Consider the following 24,113-nt stretch of genomic DNA (forward strand, 5'->3'; position numbering starts at 1 on the left):
TTTTTGTCAGCATTGGATTTGTTTGAGGGACCGGCTGTCGCATGGTATCGTTCTATTCGGAGATCTGTTTCTTCTTGGGCGGAGTTGGAGTCGTCGTTAAGAGAAGAATTTCAACCACCGGATTATAACGAACACCTTATGGAAGAAATTAACCCTTAGCTACACGCGCTCTACGTTCAGACCTCTCTACACGCGCGCGGTACTGCGTACCGCATTTGAACTTTTAACCGTTTCATCGGTACAGTGCGAAATATTAATACCAAAACTGATTCGTATGTTTGCAAAATATCAATAGTTAGTAAAAGAAACGATTGGGAAACAAATTTATAATTATTTTTTTTTAATTAAGACGACATTGCATCGTTAATACAAGATCTACATTTTGAAAATCTCTCACAATGGTTTTTGCACACAAACCTTGTGCACTCGGTACAACGTACGGTTGTTGTGTTATTTTTGTGTTTTCCGCATTCGTGGCATGGACCTCGTCTTCTTTGGTCAGGAACCGCTTGCTTCTCTGGGACATCTTGATATCTAGCCAGAAAACTTTTTATATCCTGCGGAAGGTTGGCTATCTTAGCTCTTTCTTTTAGGTGATTTTCAAGAAGGCTAAAAGACAATGACTCTAGAAAATCCATCCTCGTCTTTGGTTTCTCAGCAGTCATCATGTGATTGCCAACATATATAATATGGGAATTTACTCCCGCTATATCCAAAAATCTAAAAAACATAGTAAGCGGCCATCTCCGGGTTCTTCTTTTAGTCGAATAATTCCCACACTTTTCGTCAACTGCATCAACACCTCCTTTTGTCGCATTGTAGTCTAATATAATAATTGGTTTTCCATTCTCCTCGTCTACTTTTCCTTCGTCGTGCATTGTGGAAATAAGAATTACGCTTTTATTTTTTTTCGGAGCGTAAGAAACTAATGTGACGTCGTCTTGGAAACCAAAAATGGAAGACCCGACATCCCGATTTTTATTGGGCAAGAATTGAGGTGGAATCTCGGGTTTGTTTTTCTTCATTGTTGCGATGAAGGTGAGTCCATTTTCTTTCAAATATATCGCTAGCTGATAACTTGAGTAGTAGTTGTCTACTGTGACATTCCTATTGCTGTTCAGAATGGTTGATACCAACCCATTCACTATATCCATTGGTTTGTTGGAAACTGAAAATGGCCCGTCAGGTTGCTTCCCACAATATATTTCAAATCTAAAGACATAGTGTGTTTTGGCATCTGCTAACACATAGAGTTTGATACCGTATTTCCCAGGTTTATCAGGTAAGTAAACTATAAACCCACAGCGACCTCGGAACGGGTGTAACATTTCGTCTATTGTTACAAATTCTGATAGGCAATAATTGCGTTGACAATTTTCATGTAGATTGGTGTAAAGTTCCCTAATTGGTGCCAGTTTATCCGTAGCCCTTCGTTGCTGCCGTGTTCTTTTATCGTCAAATCTAAGAGATTGCAATAAAAATCTAAATCTATTTATTCCAAATGTTGCTCTGCATATCATCATCCCAGTGCCATTCGTTTTCCAAGCTCGAGATACGTTAGCTCGGCTGCTTTTGTTTGTTCCTAAAAGGAATAAAATTCCCATTAACGCCATTATTTCGAAGCGTGTTGTTATCCTACAATCCCTCTCTCTTTGGAAACCCTGACTTTCCCTTTTCTTATCAATGTATACATTAGTGTGTTCTACAATTCTGTCAATCATGTTTAGATATTTTTTGACTTAGATTTTGACTGAAGAGTTGTAGGCGAACTAAGCCAAAAAGTGTCACTATTTTTTCCTTGTGGCAAAAAAACTTCGAAATCAGATGTCATCGCCAGGTCTTCTTCACTCTCGTCTCCTGATTGTTCGTCGTCACCTTCGTCCCTCTCCTCCAAAATAGTTTCTTCTTCACCTTCACTATCGTCTGTGCAATCGTAAGGGTCTTCTTGCTGCTCTTGTATTTCATGGTGAGGGAGTTCTTGAAGTACTCGCTCATAATCCTCAGGCTGCACTTTTCTACGCAAATTACGCCTGGTCTTACGTTGTTCAGATGTGCTTGCCCTAAGAAAAAAGAATGAATCAACCTGAATGTATACCTGAGTTACGCCAAGTACTCTTTTGCGCATTGCGGGGACTAAATTTTTCTGCAATTACATGATTTCTTCGCTAGGTCCATACCATTAGACCGGTGAAAGATTGAGAGCGGACACGTTTCGGTTTTCTCTGTCTGAGATACAGCAACCATGTAATGCGGACAAAGAAAACTGAATCCGCGTCATCGGTTATTCTTATAGAAACTTGTACTTACATTTTATGCGTAAGACACACTTCGCTATAATTAAAAACTTTATAACTTTTTTCACACGCGCGTGGTACTAAACACTGCCAACGACACCTTTACAGATAAATACATGTGCGACCACTCGTTTTCATATAACTCGGGGAATACCCTAATGTTCCATTCTTGGAACACCGAGAAAAAACGGGTTAAAAAATTATACTTATAAAAAATGAAAATGTACATAAAGGCATCAACAATATGAAAAAAGGAAATTTGGATAATAATAATATATATGTACGTACATTTTGTACGTAACACACTTCACTATAATTAAAAACTTTACAACTTCTTTCACACGCGCGCGGTACTAGGTACCGCCGACGACACCTTTGCAGGTAAACGTCCAAAACTCATCTGTACAGGCATATTTCTTTTTTATTTCACGTGGTACGTTAAGTAGGCATCCCATTTGAAGAATACCTAAACAGTCAAGGGATGTTTTCAAGAAATAACGCTTTTGACATAATTTAAAAAAATGCGGTACTCTGGACCGCGCCGCGTGTAGCTAAGGGTTAAGCATCGAACGCAGGGAGAGCAAGAACCAGTAAATATTTATATTGCAAATATGATGGGACTTTTCAGTCGGTTAACATGTCCAATATCGAAAGATGCCAAAATAAAGATTTTGAGAAGAAACGTTTTGCCTTACTTACAGAATCAGTTGGCATTGCAGAATGTGAATTCAATCTCGTATTTGAAGACACTATGTAAGCGAATCGAAGAGAGTCGGAGGACTGTAGAAGAATTTGCACCTCCTAAGCGACGAGGAAAAATGTTGGAGCCAGACCTGGCGTATGTTGAATTAGAAGCTAAAGAAGGTTCATCTGTTGAAGTGATAAGAGTGGCAACGACTACAGAAAAAGAACGAGAATTTGTTTTAATTGTGGAAATGTTGGTCACTTGGCAAAAGCATGTGCTGCACCTCTTAAATTACATTGCTATAAGTGTAAGAAGCCAGGAGTTACCATTCGAAATTGTCCGATTTGTTCGAAGAATTATCCCACTACGTCATCGTCGGGAAACGAAAGGCGTCGTCACTAGGTGGTCGGATAGTAGACATAGACGCCGATATATCGACCGAGAAATTTAGATCCGTATTACATTATATTTTGGAGAGTTCTGAGCCTGATGAACGACCCTACCTTACTGTGAACATTCTTGGAAAAAGAATGTTAGGATTGTTGGATACTGGTGCATCAAGAACGATTCTAGGTGGTTTTGGTTGGAAAATAATATCTGAATTAGGACTTAGTTTAGAGAGTGCATCTGTTACAGTGCGTGTGGCTAACGGCCAATGTTGTAATAGTATTGGCAGTGTTTTGGTTCCGGTTGAACTTCGTGGTGTGTTGAAATTAGTGAACATGATAGTTGTACCAGAGTTACCTCATACCTTGATATTGGGAGTTGATTTCTTCAGAGCATTGGGAGTTGTACCGGATTTACGCAGCAAGGAATGGTATTTTTCGCGGAAGGATTTACAGGTTGATTGTGTGAGGGAGGATTATGTTGATGATTTGTCGAACATTGAGAAATTACAATTGGAGAGATTGATTGACAAACATAAAGAGATGATGGGTTCTGGATTGGGCTGCACAAATTTCTTCGCCGCCGATCAAGCAAAGGTACTACCCGGTATCTCCTGTAGTTCAAAAATGTATTAACGCGGAATTAGATGAAATGTTGTCCAAGGGTGTTGTAGAACCGTCGACGAGCGGGTGGTCATCGCCAATTTTACTGGTAAAGAAAAAAGACTTAACCTACAGATTTTGCGTAGATTTTCGCCGCTTAAATGCAGTAACGGAACGGGATGGATATCCACTACCTTACATATCCGCTACATTAGACAAGCTTAGAAATGCGAGATATCTTTCTCCCGTGGACATCAAGTCAGCTTTTTGGCAGGTACCAATGGAAGAGACCTCGAAGAAGTATACAGCGTTTACTGTTCCCGGCAGAGGACTATTCCAATTTACAAGGATGCCGTTCGGATTGCATAATTCACCACCAACGTGGCAGCGACTAATGGATCGAGTTATTGGAGCAGATCTTGAACCTAACGTTTTCGTCTACCTGGATGACGTTATCATTGTCACCGTAACATTTGAAAAACATATCGCTATACTAAAAGAAGTGTTTAGAAGACTGATTAACGCAGGTCTTAAAGTTAGTTGGGACAAATGCAACTTTTGTAGATCACAATTAAGTTATCTTGGTTATGTCGTAGATAAGCATGGATTGCATGTCGATTCCAGCAAGGTGGATGCTATGTTGAGGATACCGACACCAAGGACCCAGAGAGAGGTTCGTCGCATGGTGGGAACTTTTTCATGGTATCGTCGCTTTATACCTGATTTCTCATCGTTGATTTCACCTATAACTAGTTTATTGAAAAAAGGTGCTAAAGTTGTATGGTCTCAGAAGTGTGATGAAGCTTTTAAAATCATGAAAGAAAAGCTGGTGACTGCACCTATACTTTGTTGTCCGGACTATTCGTTACCATTTGAACTCCACACTGACGCATCTGGAGTTGGATTAGTTCTTTTACAGCCATCAGAAGAGGGAGATCGAGTCATTGCCTACCTAAGTCGCACTTTGTCGAGAACTGAGTCTAACTATTCTACCACGGAGCGAGAGTGTCTGGCCGTTATATGGGCTGTAGAGAAGTTGAGTCCATATCTTGAAGGTATTCCTTTTACTGTGATAACGGACCATTACTCGTTGTTGTGGTTGTTGAAGTTGAAGGATCCGACTGGTCGAATAGCGCGATGGGCTGTACGATTGCAACAGTTTGATTTTCAAATAAAACATCGCAAAGGTACCGAGAATATCATTCCGGACGCACTTTCCAGATCGTTTCAAGCTGTTGATTGTGTTGATACTAGTGTTGTTTTTGATACGAATAGTGATAAGTGGTATAGTAAGCTTCGTAAATTGGTAGAAGAGTATCCGGCTAAGTATCCGCGGTATCGTATAGAGAATGGACTACTTTACAAACATGTTGCATCTTCCTTACCTGGTTGGAAAGTTGAACCCTAGAGGTTATTAGTACCAAAAAAACATCGATCGTCGTTGATATCGGACGCACATGACCCACCAACCTCTGGTCATATAGGAATTTTCAAGACGGTGGGACGATTATCTCAGCGTTATATATGGCCTAAGATGCGCGCTGATGTGGCGAAGTATATTGCTAATTGCAAGATATGTGCTGCGCATAAAATTCCTGCATCAACCAATTTGCGATAAACCATGGGAATTGATCTCGATGGATCTCATTGGACCTTGCCTCGTAGTAAAATTGGAAATCAATCAACTTGTCATATCCATTATTTTAGTAAGTATTGTTTACTTTATCCTTTACGAACTGCTACTTCTGACAAGGTAGTGAATATTGTGGAAAATAATGTTTTTCTCAGATACGGTGTTCCTAAAACATTGATTTGCGATAACGAGCCTCAATTTAGGTTAAAACAACTGTTGGCGCTTATGGATGAGTATGATGTGAAAGTGCGTTACAATGCGAGCTACCATCCCCAAGCAAACCCAACTGAACGTGTCAATAGAATTGTGAAGACGTTAATGTCTATCTATTGTAGGGATGATCAACGGACTTGGGACGTCAGTTTACCAAAAATCGAATGTGCGTTGAATAGTGCAAGACACGAAACTACAAGGTTCACACCACATTTTATCTGTACTGGAAGAGAAATTATACTCGATGGTAAACATCATGATGGTTTGATTACAGATGATGCTGATAGTGGTATGATTGGTAGTAAGCAGCTTCACAAGATTTTTTAAGATGTTAAACAAAGAATTTGGTCTATTTCTAAGAAGAACGAGCGATTATATAATTTACGCAAACGTCCTGATGTTTTTAATGCAGGTCAAAAGGTATGGAAGAAGAATTACGTGCTTTCGGACGCTTCTAAATATTTTTCAAGTAAATTAGCTCCTAAGTATGTTGGACCTTATACCGTTGTGAAAAGTGTGTCGCCATGGACTTATATGTTGAGGGATGAGTTGGGAAATTCGGTGGGGACGTGGCACGATAAAGATTTAAAATTGTATTTCGATTCGAAATAAGGAAAAAGTTTCGGGGAAATTTTAATGTAGTAAGGGGGGAATTTGTAACGGTTTTATTTGAAATAATTTGAAAATTTGAATTTTTTTTGGAAAAAAGTTATTTATTTTAAATATGTTTGAAGGGTTACATATAGATGAGGGGTTAAATTTTCTTAAATTTTCGGATCGTGGTTTTTTGGCGGAACGGGTTTGACGCAGCGGGCCGTTCTTGAAAACGTAGAGATTTTGGAGAAGTGCTGAAGCGTTGAGCTAGCGACGAAAGTTTAAATTTTATTAACATCCGCGTGCGTTTCTTTACGTTGAGATCAAATTAATGGTTTAGTAGTACCCTCCAAAGTTATTTTGGGATTGTGGGTCTCATTGTGAATTTTTTTCGACGATTAATTCTTGTTAGTTTTTGCAAATTTTCGTCGGTACTCCTTTGGGAGGATTTTTCAAACCACGTTTTGCGTTTTTACGCGTGCTTCTAATAAATTTTCGTGCGTGAAGTGAGACGCTTCTTGTATTGGATATTTATTTTTGGTCTAAATTTTTCCGTCTACGACCTGTCGATTTCGGTCCGTCAATCCAAAAGGCGATTTTTCCGGATAAAGAATTATCATCGGAAAAGTAAAATTTTCAGCGTGTGTAGAATTTTCAAGGTCAGATTACTTAATTTTCTCGTTCCCGGAACATTCGTCGAGTCGTCTTTTTCGTAACCTGTTAACAAACAAAAAAAAGCGTGTTTTTCAAATATATATGAACGTTATATATATTTTGAGAGAAATATTGAATTAAATATATAATAAAGTTTGAGATAATAAAAAAGAAAAAGAAAAAAATATATAAAAAAAAAAAATGGAACAGTTTATTGTTACTTACCTAGAATTATGTTTGATATTTTTATACTCACCTGAAATAATTGGTTATTTATTATTATTTGGTTTAGTTTATTTTTATTTCATTTTCTTACTTTTTTGATTTTGTAAGATCACAGTTAACTCGAGTAAACTTTGGTTAAATTAAATTTTTTGTTTCTTATAGTTTTTGAATGATTGTTATTATAATTGATTTATTTATTTTTTTTACTTTCACGAAAAGTTACTTTATTTTTTATTTTACTTACTTTTTTTATTATTTTTTAATAGAGTATTATTATTATCCGTTTTGTTTTCTTTAATTTTCGTCATTCACTTTCACTTCAGAGTGGGTCCTGTTGTGATTGGCATTGAGACAAGGAATACTATCGTAGATCCACTGGCGCCCTCTAAAAAAAAAAGAAATCAACCCCTTCTCTACTGAGATTGCCGGCACCTTGCTTTTCGTGGCGTTTTGTTTTGAGTTTTTGATTATTAATTTTTTTTGTACGCTACAAAGTTACCACAAAGTTGCTTACGTAAGTTAGCGTTATTTGTGAAAAATGATGACGATGTTAATTCGTTAGCGTTATTTGTGAAATATGATGACGATGATAATTCGTTCATCTTAAGAGGCGGGGATTTGCGCTACAAAATGAATTGAAGGTCATGAATTTACGTTTTAAATATTCATTATCAAAGCAAGGTCAATACTCAAAGCCGCCACAAAGTTGCTTAGGTAAGTTAGAGTTGTTTGTGAGATATAGATATAAAAAGAAAAAATATAAAGTATTTTAAATTAAAATAAATTTATTTAAAGGAGATTTTTAACATAATATTTATTTAATATACTTAATCTATATGAAATTAAACAATCTAAATATAAAATATAATGAACTTCCGACATATTAATTACAATAGGTATCAAAGAGGTTCTCAAATTTCCATCAACATCGAAGTCTTCGCATTTAATACATAGTACGTTCTCACTCAGGCGGGTAATATTTAAAATTCCTTCTGCTAATGGTATTGTGTCACTTGAAATCACCTCCTTGTTGATGTAAAATTGTTTGAATATATAAATTAAATGATCCCAATCTTCGTGGTGAAGGCAAATTTTGTTTAACTCATCATTACGCGATTTAAAAATTAACTCTACACAAGGTATAAAGCCTCGAACAACACTAATACCAACTTTAATGTTAAATTCACCTACAGAAAATACACTTTCATCAATAAGTTTAATTTCTTTCTTGAGATCCTCTTTGAATTTTACCCACAGTTTGTCAATTAATCTCCAAAAATCTAAATTTACACCGTTGACACTCATGTTTCAGAGGATGTTTGATACTAATTAACATGTACCCTATATCTAATATTAAATAGGAATGGGGGATTTAGATTTTAAAATTAGGGAGGGGGTGTGTTTTATAATTACGTGTTGGGGGAATGTTTAAAACTGAAAGGGAATTTGTATGAAAATATAAAAGCACTAGTATCATTACAATTTAATTCAGTAAATGCTTTCTATATGTTTGAAGCGGTACAGATTGCTTTCAGTAGTGTATATTACGATTTTGAACTAAAGTGAAGAGTATGGAAACTGTTATAAATAAAATTGGGGATATTATTAAAATATTAGAAGTAAATGGTGGAAATTTACAGGATATCGATCCGAATCTTTTTCAATACATTCCAATCTACATATTTCAAACCAAAGTTCAAAGCGAATCGCTAGAAAATAAATGGGATTTATTAACACCACAACAGAAGATGGAACTGAAAAGTTTTAGACCGTGTTGGAAACATTTTAATCTTCCAACGCAAAATACCCATGTAGATGGATGTCCACCTCCAATTAATCGGTGTCCTTCTTGTCGCAACGGTAACGGTGATGGTTTTAAGTTTGAAGAAAAGAAATAAAAGCAGTTATAAAAGTCGGGAGAGCGTGATGACCTCGCTCCCGTTATCGTTGATACTATTTATAAAGTTTAAAACTTAGTACACATCGTGAAAAAGTATAAAATAAAGAAAAAACTCTTAAAAGTCGATTTTTTATTATTTTTCATAATACATTAGCTTTAGGAATCCAACTGTTATGAGATTTATCTAAACCTAACCACTGCACGTACACTTTGTTTCCTTTACGACGTAATATTTTCTCAATTAAATAAATATCTTCGTGTTTCGCCTTTTGTAGTTCTTCTTCATAGAAACATCCAAGTAAAACCTTTCCTGTTATGTCCTCCAGTAAATACGTCTGCGGAGATGTGTTATTTATTTTGGATATCTTGAACAATTCCGTAGACCAGTTTGGAGTATATCCTTTTTCAAATATTGTTTTATATTTACTTATACGAACTACATCACCTAATTGAAATTTCGATTTTTTGTTCGTATTACTATTATTATTGGTATAGTAAACGGAAGATAGTAGATGTTTTTCCTGCTTTGCGGTCACATCGCAGGGTTTCATTCGGATAGTTCTATGTATAGTATTTTTAGAAAAATATATAAATGTAAAAATTATTAACATCGAAAATGAACCTAATGTACCTAAACTAGTAAAAACTAATTGTTGTTGTGTTAATCATAAGAAAAATAGATTAAGCAATTGTACTCTATATAATGTAACCATTTTATATAACTTTTTAAAGAAATAAAAAAACCTTTTCTTTAGTTTACCTACATTTTATTCTTTTTTAAATCGCAAAGTTAATTTATATGTGTATTTATATGTTAATAAAATATAATAGTTTTTTGGAACTATTCATTGCACACGCGTACTTAGAAAAAAATTAATAAAAATTATTATCTCGAATTTGATTTGAATACGTCTCTGGTAACCTACTTGACTTTGAGAACGCATCCTCAGCACATTTCTGATGACTTTGTATTTACCGTGAAACCCCGCCGCGCCGCGCCTCACATTCAAGGTTTTTCTCGATGGTATAAATTGGTTAAAATTTTCATACGAAACTCAGTTCTTCTACTACTACTACTCGCATCGCCCGCTCACGTTATAAAAGCTATTAGTATGTCACGGTTAAGCCAATTAGGACAGTATCAATTTTCCCCGAAGAAGAACATATCCGAATTAGAGGTGGATAAATTGTATACGATTAAGTCTGCGAAGCGGATTACATCATGCGCATGGCCATCAGTTGTCGTTGATTTGGAGGATGGATTCACCGTATTTTTACCGAAACGTATCGCGGAGGTGATTACAGATGGCGAAATTACTGAACTAGGAGGAGGAGGTATGAGCTTAATATTCAAAGGATCAAAAGACGTTGGAAAAGGGAATCCAGCGCATCTCATCGACTTCGTAAAAACGTTAGAAAGTAAATAAATGTAAACGTTCTTATCGACTTTGTAAAATGTTAATAATAAAATGTTAATAAAATGAGTGTTTTTTTTTGCCTGATGAGCGATAGATGGCGCCCGATGGACGTCATCTATCGCTCATCAGGTAACGCCCCCTCACCTAACTGTCCACCGCTAGGTGACGACACACGAACTGCCGCCGCCAGGTAGCGTTTCCCCACGCTAGGTGGCGCAATAAAAAAGTTACCGTTAAGCTGCGCGCCATCTATCGCTCATCCACACCCCCCTTTCACCACCAGATGGCACCTTTCACCACCAGATGGCGTCACATAAAAAAGTTACTGTTGCCACCGTCGACCGATTCTTCGATCCTTAAGGATGTAAATTTTAAATTTCCCGCGGATCCTTTGATCCTTAAGGATCGTTTCCGGTGGCGCCACCGTCGACCGATCCTTAAGGAAGCCTAGGTGGCGCCACCGTCGACCGATCCTTCGATCCTTAAGGATGATCCTTAAGCAAATTTCAAATTTCCCGCGGAATTTCAAATTTCCCGCGCTATGACGTTACTTCCTGCGCGCATGCGCAGGATCATCGGGATTCAGGATTCACTTCCGGTCCAGAACCGGCATTGATACTCTACTATCGTCTAATTGCATTATCATCGAGTCAGTCAATTTTTTCGGCATCATGTTCAGTTGGTCCAGTTTGATGCGAGATAGGGCATCTGCATTCTAATTTAATTTACCCTTTTGTATTTGACAGTGAAGTCGAACTCTTCCAGTTTAATGTTCCACCTCATCAGTCGTGAGTTGGGTTCCTTTAGCGACCATAACCATACTAAACGCTTGTGATCGGTATAAATTAAGAATCTTCTGCCATAACGGTATGGTCTGAATTGTTTTACCGTATACACAATTGCTAGAGGTTCCTTTTCTATCGCAGAGTACTTTTCTTCCGTCGTTGATAGTGTCCGCGAGGCGTAGCAAACAGTACGGCCCCCAAGGCTACGTCTGAAAAAGAGTTCATCGTTACAACAGAAACGATGAACTCTTTTTCAAAGTCCGGATAACATAAAATCGGGTCGTTTGTAAGGAGTTCTTGGCATCTTCGGAAGGTATCTTCATATTCTGGTGTTATTTCGACTTTTGCATTATTCTTTAAGCATTTAGTAAAAGGCTTAGTGACTTTTGCGAAATCTTTGATAAATTTCCTATAGTATCCTAGTAATCCCAAAAACGATTTACCACCAGATGTATCACCCGCCGACTCTTCCAACTCTAGACAGGGAAACCTCTACATCGCGCGAGAAGTAGGGCTCCTGCAACAGTAAAATGTCCACCCCCCTCTCCGTCGCGCACTGTACCGCCTCCCCCATCACCGCCTTTGATCGTTGGCAGTTCAGTTGCATACATTTAACTGTGAATGTACTGTGTTTTTTCTCTCCTTAGTTAGATTTGTGGCGCAAACTCAGGACACCCACTAGATGTCGTGGGGTGATCACTCGGCTTTCCCCTTCCCAAACACAGTTTACAACGCGCGGAGTCATCTTTGTCGGGACAATCGTACTCACTGTGACCCTTACCCGCACAATCTCAAACTCTCTGTTGCAGGACCCCGAAGGTGCCGACGGAGACCATACCCTCGAGGGAAGATGGAGACGAACGGACTGCATTACCCCGGCCAGGGAGGATGGTGAAGACGGCGCGCAGGTGGACGGCGCCAAACACTCTTCATAAAGAGGGCGTGGAGTGTTGATCCCCATTTGAGGCTGGACTGGACGCATGAACGTTTCAACGACGATGTCATCTCAAGGACGTCTTCAGTTGGCTGGTTGCAGCGGGGCCAGACCACGCGTGCGCTGATGATGATTGGTAAGAAGACGAACTCCCGTCCTGGCCAACGGCGGTCAGCAGCTTCCCGGAATGGAAGGCAGTCGTATATCCTCTTCTTATTTAACCAGGTGCGGTCCAACGGTGTTGAACCCTCCCAGGAGACCTGGACATTGCGGACGACGGAGAGCTCCCTGTTGACATGGACGACCAGATCCGGTTTGAAGAGTTGCCTACTTGAATGGTAGACGTAGGGCTCCACGTCGGTGGTCCATCCCTTCCGTCTAGTGTGCCTGCAGATTTTGCACAGGACCTCGTTGTGGCGTTGTATTCGGGCGTCGTGTACCACGGGACACGCCTGTAGGATATGGCAGATGGTTTCCTCGTGGTAGCAACCTCCTCTGCATCGCCGAAGTTCTGGCCGCTTCGTTGGAATAGCCTGTGTTGGAAGACTCCCCGTGCGAAGTTGTACTGCACGGAGGAAATCACGACCGGTACAGCCTCCTGGGGTTTGATGTAATCAGGATCGGCTTGCTGGATCGTCGATGGCACGTTCGAGTCCAGCGCTGAACGGTCGGACGCTGACCTGCTCACGCCAGTATGCTAGATGGTCCCCGGCCCCGTACAGCTTTGCGTTCCTCTGTGGTAGTGGGCATGCTGCTGAGGACGGCCTTGGTCACCTCATCACCGGACAGCGACAGGCTCCGAATTCTTCGCCAAAGGGTGTTTATAATTTGATACCGTAGTTGCGGGATTCCCAGTCCTCCATCTCGGACGGAGGCGTCGATATACTGGTCCCCAACGGTTTTGTGGAGATGGAAAATCTTTTTGACTGATTTCTTAACCATTCGATCCGCTTCCCTAAGAGACTGGCCTGTTGTTTGAAGTGTTTGGGGACCGTGGTAGACCTTGGGTATGAGGTGATCCCGCAGAAGATGATATTTCTGCTGTGGCAGAGATAGCGGCGCTTTTTGAGGCGTTAATTGCCATTCCGCGACGACGGAGAAATTGGGCGACGTCGTCGAGCGTGTTCGGCGTGTCGATCTTGCGGTCCTCCAAGATAACCAGGTCGTCGGCGAAGGCGACAGCTGTGACACGTGTTGTGTCATCTGTAGTGCCGGAATTGGTGGTGTCCAGCAACTCATCCATCACGATGTTCAAGAGGAACGGGCTTAGTGGATCACCTTGTTTTACTCCACGGTTAAACTTCATTGGCCTGGTGCATTCGCGGCCCATCTGGATGGTAGTGGTGGCTCGCGCGAATGTGTTCATGATATATTCCACCATGAATGGGTGAATATGGTGGCGGTTTAAAGCTCTTTCTACGGAAGCATGGGATACTGAACCGAAGGCCTTTGCCAAGTCTATTGAGACGATATTATAAGACTTTCCATGCCACTTTCTGGACCTGATGTAATGGTCGACGGTAATAAAGTTCGCTAGAAGTCCATCGCCGCTGACAAAACCTCGCTGGCGCGGGTTGAGATCAACGGATCCGGACATGCGTTTGGCGATTTTTCGGTGAAACAGTCGCTGAACTGCAGACGAGATTGTTATCGGCCTCCAGTTTTTCGGATCTGTTCTGTCACCGGACTTTGGTATCAGTGTTGTCCCGGACTCGTACCACACCGTAGGTGTTAGGCGGCGATATAATAATAAGGTGAAGAGGATTGCGAGTTTGTTATGCGGACATCTCTTCACCTGGTTTACGGTTATCCCATCGGGACCGGAGGCGGAGTTCCTCCAGTTCCTCAGCAGCCGTAGCCGCCGGAAAATCCCCCGATGGCTGGATTGGCGTCGCTATCGCCGGAGGTGGAGATGTTGGTGGGCAGGCACGATGGTAATATCCTGCAGGACAATCACCTTCTTCCCTTCGGCAGGCTGAGCTGATACTTCCTCCGGCGGGGATGGACTGATGTTTCTTGTCCTCCTCTTCACCGTTTGGAAAAGTACGTTTGGGGATGAGGATGGGAGTCTGTTTTCGCCTGAAACAGGCGACGGTGTTTAAAATAGGTCTCAAGGGACAGTTCACCTTGTGAATCTTCGGCAACCCATAATACTTGGGAATGACACCATTATGACATCTAAGGCTGTTATACACTCTCTTATCAATATATTCCCTCCCTAATAAAATTTTTTAAAATCTATTGTTCCTATTTTGTATCTTTGAAGTAGGGTCCCTATCCAAAACACAATACGTGGACTGATCATTAAATAACTCTAAAGACTTCGATATATATTCAGATTTAAACATAACTACTGTAACCTGTCCTTTATCTGCTCTGAGTATAAGAATCGGGTCCTCTCTTTCAAAACTCAAAAACCTTTTTGTAGAGATCAAACTCCTCTTCAAAAACAACTGGGTACTGTTAAGGTGTTGGTGTCCATTAAGAAAATTGGTAATAATGTTTGTAACTTCAGCTCTTTTTATGTTATGTAAACTATCAGGCAATACTTTAATTATAGATTCTACCATCTGCCAACAACTTAGGAATAGACACTGTAGTGGCATCAGGAAACAAGCCAAACTTAGGTCCCAGTGACAAAAAATCTGTGACATCTTCAGGTATTTGGATAGATGTATTATTAACGAACCAACCCTAGTTATCATTAAACATTTTAAATTTTTTTACATTACTACTATTTTTTAAAACTTTAAACTTTTTTACATTAATACATTTTACTTTATTAAAAATAAAAATCTTATTATTAAAAATCTTTGAATAAGAAAAGGGCAATCTGATCTCAAATTCACCACACATATAAGAGGGTAACACATTGTACAATTTATTTTTTAGCTCCGCAATAGATTCATCAACCTTTTTTAGATCATAGCAAGTAATTTGAATTTCAAAATTAAGAATCTTAGTTCCTAACCTTATATTAAACTCATTAACATTATGAGAGATGGTTCCTCTTGCCTCGTCCAACAAGGCAACAGCATTCCTGCTACCATTTTTTTAGCCTTCCTGACCCCCGGACCCACTATGTTAAGATTCTCTTCGTCCCCAAGTTGACTGATAAACTTGTTTCAGTTCTGAGGTTTGACTCGATTAAGTTTGCTAAATGTAGCTCTTTACCTTTATCCACTTGTTTTTCAAGGACTAAAGATCTAGTTCCTAAAAGTCTACAATCTAATGTCATTTATAAGATTCCTTGCAATAATTGTGAAAAAACGCCTATAGGTACTACCAGTCAGTATTTTGATGCTAGGATCAAACAACATAAACGTGATTGTCAATCTAGAGATGAAAATAAGAGGTGGTCACCATTTTAATTTTGAGAATTCTCAGATTGTGGATAAAGAATCAATTTATTCTAAAAGATTATTCTTAGAGATGTTTTACATTAATAAAGAGGTTAATTCCTTGAACTTCAGAACTGACACCCAGAACCTTAGTTCTATCTACAGTTACCTTGTTATGAAGGACCGGGGTAGAAGGGATCAAACATTGATGGAGAGTGATTCTCTTGTTTTCTAGTTTTTCTCTGATTTTGGTGTATTGGTTTTCCTTTTCAAATTTTCAATTTCATTCCCCCTTTCAGCGCCACCTGGTGGATGTTTTTTGGTGTATTTGGTGTTTTGCCGGGACGACGGTTGGTCAGCCTCGTTTCTTTCCAGTTTTTTGTGGTATTAAAAACTTGCGTGACTTATTGCTTCTTAACTTTTAACGTAGAATTTTAACGTGTTCTTAATATTATAAGTGATACTTAATTTAATAGTTTCATAATTAACTTTTTAAAAAGTTTTTAGTATTATTTGATCTTTAATTCGTCACCTTTAGTGAATTATGAGAAGTATAGTTTTAATAAAAGATGTCTAGTGTTCAATTTTTGCGACCTCATGTTTAGCTTTGGTTCAGTTCCATGTGCAATCCATTTTTGTAAGTTGTTAAAATACATTTTTGCGAATTATATATTATAACTTTTGATGTCTCAATATTGTAGTTACCCTGAAGAAGGAAAAATAAAATTTCCGAAAGCTCGGTAAAGATAAAAGGAAGCCTCTTTTCAATTATCTAGCCTTGTCGTGTTGGTCGTGTATCCCAATAAATTACTTTAGTTTAAAGGAATGTTTACTAAACCCATTGACTTTACTGAACCTACAATTCCTCTTATATCTATTTGTTTAGTGGTATCAATTATTTCATTTTTCTGTAAAAATTTTGAAAAAATTACACTTAATGTTGCACCCGTATCCAAAAGAAATAATAGATCATCCGTACCGTATCTCATTCACACATAATTCATACCATTCATACTACAATTTACTTCATCTGTAGAGTTATTCACGAAAACACCGTTGTTCGTTTATGTCATTGGCTGTATTTTTATTGGTAACCTCAGGATTCCCATCGCGTCAGATTCTGCAAAATACGCATGATTTCTACGAAAAGAACCTGAGATTCCTCTATGACCTCGAAAGTTACCGCGACTGCGATATGATCCTCTCTGACTACCACGATCGTTATTTCTAAATTCAGCATAATTATCTCGGTTGTTATTGTGGCTATTGAAATTATTAAATCCGCAATTATTGTTATGAGGAACAAAATTATTATTTCCTCGATTGTTTCGGTTATACCCGTTAAATAGTCTAGAATTCCGAAAATTTGTTCTTCTGATTTGATTACCTCTACCATTCATTTGAAAAACAGTATATGACGAGGGTTTATTTATTTCCTCATCTAATGCAACGTTAATTGCATCTTTTAGGGTTTTACAATTTCGCGCTTTAAGGATTGTTCTTAATTCATGATTTTTCAACCCGTTACAAAACGAATTTATCGCGAGTTTTTCATTAACAATGCGTAACGAACTTAGTAAATTTTCATCATCACCCGCTTGTGCAAAAGTTAAATCAGTAAGTAACTGTTCAATGTCCCTACCAAAATCATTAACTGTTTTACTCTGTTGCCGGGAATTATGGAGTTGATTGCACAGAGTAGTGGCAGATTTTCGAGTTGTAAAATTTTCTCATATCTCTTACAAGCGTTTCAACGGTATCATACATTTTGTACATTTTATAAATACTTACTTTAGCATTGCCAGATAGTTTGGTTTTTAAAACATAATTAATTAAAAGTTTTTTACCATCTGCATTTAACAATTCAGAATATAATTCAATTGAATCTATTAACTGTTTTGTAGTTTCCTCTTTTCCATCCATTAATGGAAGTAAACTACCTGCTGTTTTAAGATCAAAAGTTTCCCCCATACTTATTTCTAAAGGTTCACTATTTATATTTAACCGATCATCTAAAATACCCTGAATTTCTAGAACTATATTATCTATCCCTGAACTATAATATTTAATATCTTCAATTTTATCAACATTTGATGTATCCCTCTTTAATTCTATATTTAATGATTCTAACCTAAGTCTAAATTTATTTAATTCATTCAAACGTTTTTGAGTGGATTCTAAATTTTTCCTTCTTTCTTTATTATCCTTTAAAATATTAGTTTTAAATGATTTAATTTCTACCAGCAATAATTGTAATTCTTCTATGATTGTCATAATATTATGAAGTTTTTTACTCACACTATAAATCACATTTTATTTATCGTCACACCGCGCACTTCCGATATTGAGCGGAAGGAGTTCATGACGTCTCGCAACTTCTCGTCGGATTTTTCTTTCCATATTCCTATTACACTTTTTCCATATGATGTATCCCAATGCACAGATTACTACGAAAACCAGAAATGCCATACCAACTTCCCATAATGTAAAAATTGTTCCAGTAGTTGCTGTAGTTCCACCACTGTTTCCAGCTTTCGATATTATGATTTCTTTCTCTTCCTTAGATTGATTGGTTCCCATAATTACGTTTTCATAAATTTTCGATTTTCTTTCAAACGGCTGGCAGGATAACTTCGCCATATGATAACTTTGTCCCTTTTGGGGTTTCATATAGGGTATTTAATTGTTGTTTCATTAAAAACCATAAACTAATTTGCTTAACAACTAACTTTATTGATAGCTAAAATAATACTAGTTGCAATATTAATTATTTCACTATTCAAACGGTTCACTGTGCGTGCTCATCAATTAGGCCATCAGTCAACGACCAAAAATGCTTACTCCACGACCCGCACAGTTCATCGTCTTTTACTTAATGCTACTTATCCTATTTTTTATAATTTACACGTATTTCTAATTAATTTCTAATTATAATTTTAGTTATTCCACTACATTTTATTCCCGGTAGATTCCGAGATCATTCAAATCACGGAAAAAGTGCGTCGCCAAAACTTCGAGAGCGTATAACTTTCGATCGATGACATCAAATTTTTTTTTGACCGTTACGTAGCGATCCGGAGAGCCGGCCGCATGCGTTAGAACTAAAAAAAATGGATTACCGATTTTCTGTTCCCACTGCATAGTAGGAACGTGGAAAAAAGATTTTTTTCGCTTACCAAATTTCCTTTCTGCGATTCGTCGATTGATTGTCTAAATCCACTAACGGAGAACGTGAGCTGGACAACAAAACGGCGGTGCTCCCAAACGGCGAGTCCGATGGCAAAACGGTTTGTCGCGCCGTACTCGGCTCGCGAATGCGCCCCGGAAGGGCGTATGCGCAACGAAAATTTCGAAAGTCGGTTTTTCCCGATGAAAAAAAAAACGGTAAAGGAAATTTTCCGTGCATGCGCGGATACGGCTATCGGATAGCCCGCGCCGAGGCCTACTTCGCGGTACCCGGCGATTTTTTTTCCAACGGTTGAGTTGCGAGTATTTTCGATCGACGGTTATAACGCGATAAAACTTTTTCGACGACACCTATCGCGGAATGGACCTCACCGTCCTCCGCGCCGCGTCGGCCCGCGTCTTTCAAGACCGTCCGCGGGCCGCTACGTAGAATCAATTGAGGACACATTTAGACACATTTGGAATTACTTGGGAACATTTTGAATTAGGTGGAGCCATTTAGGCATATTTGGGATCCGTTGAGAACATTTGGGCACACGTTGAAGCAGGTGGAAGCATTAAGACATACTTGAAATCCGTTGGGTTAATATTAGACACACATTTAGACACACCTCGAATGAAATGGATACATTTAGAAACACTTGAAATCGGTTGAGGTCATTTAGATATACATTTAAACACATCTGAAATCAATTGAGGACATTTGGACACATTTGGAATCAGTTAGGGACATTTAGACACATTTGGAATTACGTCAGGACATTTGGACACACGTTGAAGCAGTTGAAAACATTTAGACATACTTGAAGGAGTTTGGAGACATTTGGACATACCTGGATTCAGTTGGGGTTATTTAGATACATTTAGAACCAGTTGGGGTCATTTAGACACCTATTTTGATACACTTCGAATCGTTTGAGGGCGTTTGGACACACTTGGAGTAAGTTGGGGACATTTGGACACACTTAAAATCAGTTCGGTTAATTTAGACACACATTTAGGTACATCTGGAATTAGTTGGGTACATTTAGATACACTTGAAATAGGTTGGGGTCATTTAGACATGCATTTAAAACCAATTGGAATCAGTTTATAACATTTGGACATACTTGGAGTCAGTTGGAGACATTTGGTCACATTTTGAATCAGTTTAGATTATTTGGACACACGTAGAAGCAGTTAGGAAAAATTTTGACAAAAAATGAATCAGTTGAACACAATTAGACACATTTGAATTCAATTGTTATGTTAAATTATCATTTAAGATTTCAATTAACAATTAATAATAAATATAATATTTATTTATAATATTAATATTTAAAATATTTTATTTTATTTTGTAAAATAAATTTTATTTAACTCATTTATTTTATTTTCGTGAGAAAGTTATAATTCAAACTTTCTCACGAAAATACGTTAACAAACAACAGGTGTTCGCAATATGTATCGGATTAAAGTAGTTTGAACCGGTTTTAAGACGCTTGAACCACCTTTTAGTAAAAGGCGGCAACGCTATTCGTTTTTCAGTTCTTAAGTGTTTTAGCGATGTGGCGGTATCAACTTTTCCATAAAGGTTTATTCTATTGATTGGGTAAGTGGAATAATTTATTTAATTTTTTTATCTTTCTTATTGTAAAGAATAAGTTTTTGATTTCTTATATTTAATTTGTAATAATTTAACTAATTTTTGCGTTTTACTTTAACTTTCGATTTTTTTTTATTTCGTTTGTTTAAGTTTAAAAAAATTAATTGTTAATTTTTTTTAATAATATTTATTTAATTCATTCTGTATTTCAACTTTAACTCAGTTTTTAGGTTTTTGTAAGTTTTATATTTAAATTTAGGTAATTTTTTTTATTATTAATAAACATTAAATTAAATAGTGGTAAATAAAAATCGTGATAAAATCGCTCGGTCGAAAGCTAAATTGTCGAGTAGTGGAAAATATAGTTCGCAAGCGACGAGGAGGTCGCAGAGAAATATTAATACGGCGAATAGAGAAATTTTATCGCCAAAATGCGGAGCGGCGTTACGGCGACCCGTTGTCGTTTTGGAGCGGTTACAGGTGAACGTACCGGTAAATCCTGAGGGCCGTGCACGGGCGGAAGAAGCTACTGGAACAACGATGGAACCTGTGCCGGGACCGTCGTCGGCCGTGGTAATACCCCGTTTGGGAGAGGGCAAGATAGAGGAATGCGAAATTTCTCAGCCGGGCCAGCAAACAAAAGCGGAATCACGCAGACCGTACGTGATGATCTCTCAGAGGAGCCACGTGCAAGCAGATATTTGCCATAGCGGGACCGTGCGGATTGCAAGCTCGTCCCGAATTAAGAATTGTAAGGGAAGAGGAGGAAGAGGAATTACGAAGAGCGGGAGTGAGCACGCGAGCGCCGCAACCCTCCACCAGAATTCGTGGATCGAGAAGATCACCGATTGTGATGCAACCGTCAAGAGAACGGCAAGCCGGTAGAAGACGTCACGCGGAGATTCCACACAAAGTGACTACAGAAAGGCGCTTACGTTGAACGAGTCCGTCGAGACGGCTGTCGCGCTGTATAATATCGGCGTTTTGGACGATGTTTGTAGACACTGCAACGCGAAATATTTTACCAAAGAAATTACAACCAGATCCCAGAAGAGAATGTTGTGCTGTAAAGATAGAGACGTACGGTTGCCGGAGTTACGTCGTTGCCCGGAGGAAATCAGAAGATTATTGGTCGAGAGAGACGCGATGGGTAGGAATTATAGGGAAAATATTAGAGCGATTAACGGCCTGTTGAACTCACAATTTACCGGAGAGTTGCAGTGACGTGGCGGCCGTATTTGTCGGAAATGAGCCGCTGTTTTTTACAAACCCACTTTTTAGTTTCTCGACACACCACCAGATGGCGCCACTTGAATTTTAATTTTTGCGCGCGCCATTTATCGGGCATCAGACAAACCCGTTCTTTAGTTTCCCGACACATCACCAGACGGCGTTACATGAATTTTTAATTTTCGCGCGCGCTATCTATCGGTCATGATATAAACCTCCCGTTTTAGTTACACCACACGCCACCAGATGGCGTAACATGAACTTTTAAATTTTCGAATTTTTAATTCTCGCTCTAGACACACTCAAGGATCTCCCGTCCTCAAAGATCCGTACGCTCGGCGCACATAAGGCCGTATTATCAATTTACGACGACAAAAATGTAAACTATGATTTTATTAGATATTCTGATCAAAAATGCTTATGTAGCGCCTATTTCATAATTATCTTTCAGAAAAATACCTAATTAGAGTTAGTTGGTATCAGGTGCTTATAGTATGTTCTAATTAAAAAAAAAGCAGTTCAAAGTCAAATTGTTTATTAGGGTGTTAATGAATGGTGTGCAAATATTTCAAGAGGTGGTAGTACTAGACAAAATAAGAAAAAAATGCCAATATACATGTGGCCTCAAAGGCGTTATTTTCGATATAAAGGGTGGAAAAGTTTCAATTATTTTTTCGAATTTTGCGTTTTTCTCCAGTATCTTCTGAAATAATTGTTTCAAATTTGATACATTTATTGTCTTTTAGAATCTCTATAAGAAAATATCAATACCGTCTATGGCAGTACACAGGTTGTTCATTTTTTTAGTGTCCGATCCATATACGTTCCGGAACCTTTTCTTTTTGAGTACCCTGTACAGATTCTGATATTATATTCCAACTACCTGTCCTTTTATTCGCCTTTTTGGTGTTTTGGATTATTATCAAATTTGTTGTTGAAAATAGATAAAAATCTTCATATATCCTTGGTGCGCATGAATGGCTATTTTTGTAAATAACTCGAAAACAATGACAAATTCGAAATGCAAAACACCAAACAGTTGTAGAAAATGACAGAGATTTTGAAGGTTATCAGAATGTATGCAGCTAAAAAAATAAATGGTCACCCTCAATGGTCACCTCATTTTGTCGATTACTACCATCCGTACCCCCTGAAGTATTTTCATATCATTCATTAACACCCTGTATAGTTTGAATTAGTAACATAAGTACATAATGTACAATTTTGATTAAAACATTATTTTATATAATATTATTGTTGGTTAAGTCCATCATAACACGTTAAAAAAACTTTTTTAACGCGTTGACTGTATTGCTTAACGTGTTACGATTTTAATATTTAATGTTAATTTTACTTCTAATGTCTGATGTAATCTTGTTTAATTGAAAATTTTGACAAGCTCTCCGAAGACGGCTAGGTAGCCGAAACTAGTAAGAGCAAATGAGTAAAAATCACCGGAGTATACGAAAACAAATTTTTCAAGTTACTATTATTTTATATGCACATCCTCATCATCGTTATTATCATCAGACTCCTGATCACCATTACCTTCATCATCATCACCAAAGTAAGTATGTTGCCTTAGCATGCTTAATACAACTTCATTGAATTGGGTTTTACTTTTTTTAGTTTTTTTTCGATTATTTGTCACAATAGGGTCCGAAGATACAAGCATCCAGTTAAATATGTCAGTATTGGTGTTGATCCTTGAAGTTTTTCGGGAGTGATATTGTCTCAATTTTTTGTACTCTTTATGGCCTGTCTCAATTACGTCTTCTGATAGTTGACCCACTGGCAAAGGTAAAGATTTTATGATATCAGCTCCATGTATTAATAGTTTGTGAACACTGGCACTCATTTTGTACCAACCATAAAGCGACACAGCGATTTGTGCTGTTTCAAAACAATAGTTTTTAAATATATCTTCTTTAACGTAGTGCCCACAAGAAATGATGGACAGTATATTTGCAAATCTTTCTATTAATTTTTTATCGATTCCTGTTATTTGGGAAACAAGCAAAGGATTCTTAAAAAATTTCCGCGCTGAGTTTCCGTCGTTACTATTACCTCCACCTTGTTTTGGCTGATCAACTACGAGGCCCAATTTCTTATAAAATTCGGCCGCTATTTGATTTTTTCTTTCCTTTACTTTTTCTTTGTCATTTTCGCCCCTTGCTTGCCACTTCTGTAACTCCAATTTATATGCTATATGCAGTAAATATTCATAGCATCTAAGATGTGCATGGAGTATAGAAATTCCATATTTAAATGTGTCTTCATAACAGACTCTGTTCTTTAGTTTCTCTAGATCATTTAAATCTTTAGGAGTAGCCTTACACACATTGCACGCTTGTGAACTTGAAGTATCAGTCAAAATGTTGACTGTCTTTCCATCCAGCATCGTACATATGGGAATATGTATAAATTTTATTTGCTTAGTTCCTAGA

At 38.0% G+C, this 24,113-nt stretch overlaps 1 protein-coding gene across 1 annotated transcript; it reads right to left on the minus strand.

The window, feature by feature from the left end:
• Positions 1–344: 344 nt before the first annotated feature.
• LOC139432702 (piggyBac transposable element-derived protein 4-like) lies at positions 345–1,613 on the minus strand. Its single transcript, XM_071201466.1, has one exon. The coding sequence runs from the start codon at positions 1,611–1,613 to the stop codon at positions 345–347; it is 1,269 nt and encodes a 422-aa protein (XP_071057567.1).
• Positions 1,614–24,113: the final 22,500 nt, after the last annotated feature.

Source organism: Onthophagus taurus, chromosome 2, assembly GCF_036711975.1.
Source record: "Onthophagus taurus isolate NC chromosome 2, IU_Otau_3.0, whole genome shotgun sequence".
Lineage (NCBI taxonomy): Eukaryota > Metazoa > Arthropoda > Insecta > Coleoptera > Scarabaeidae > Onthophagus > Onthophagus taurus.

Excerpts from the sequence above, each read along its gene's own strand:
- LOC139432702 (XM_071201466.1), bottom strand. The coding sequence starts at position 1,613 with ATGGCGTTAATGGGAATTTTATTCCTTTTAGGAACAAACAAAAGCAGC.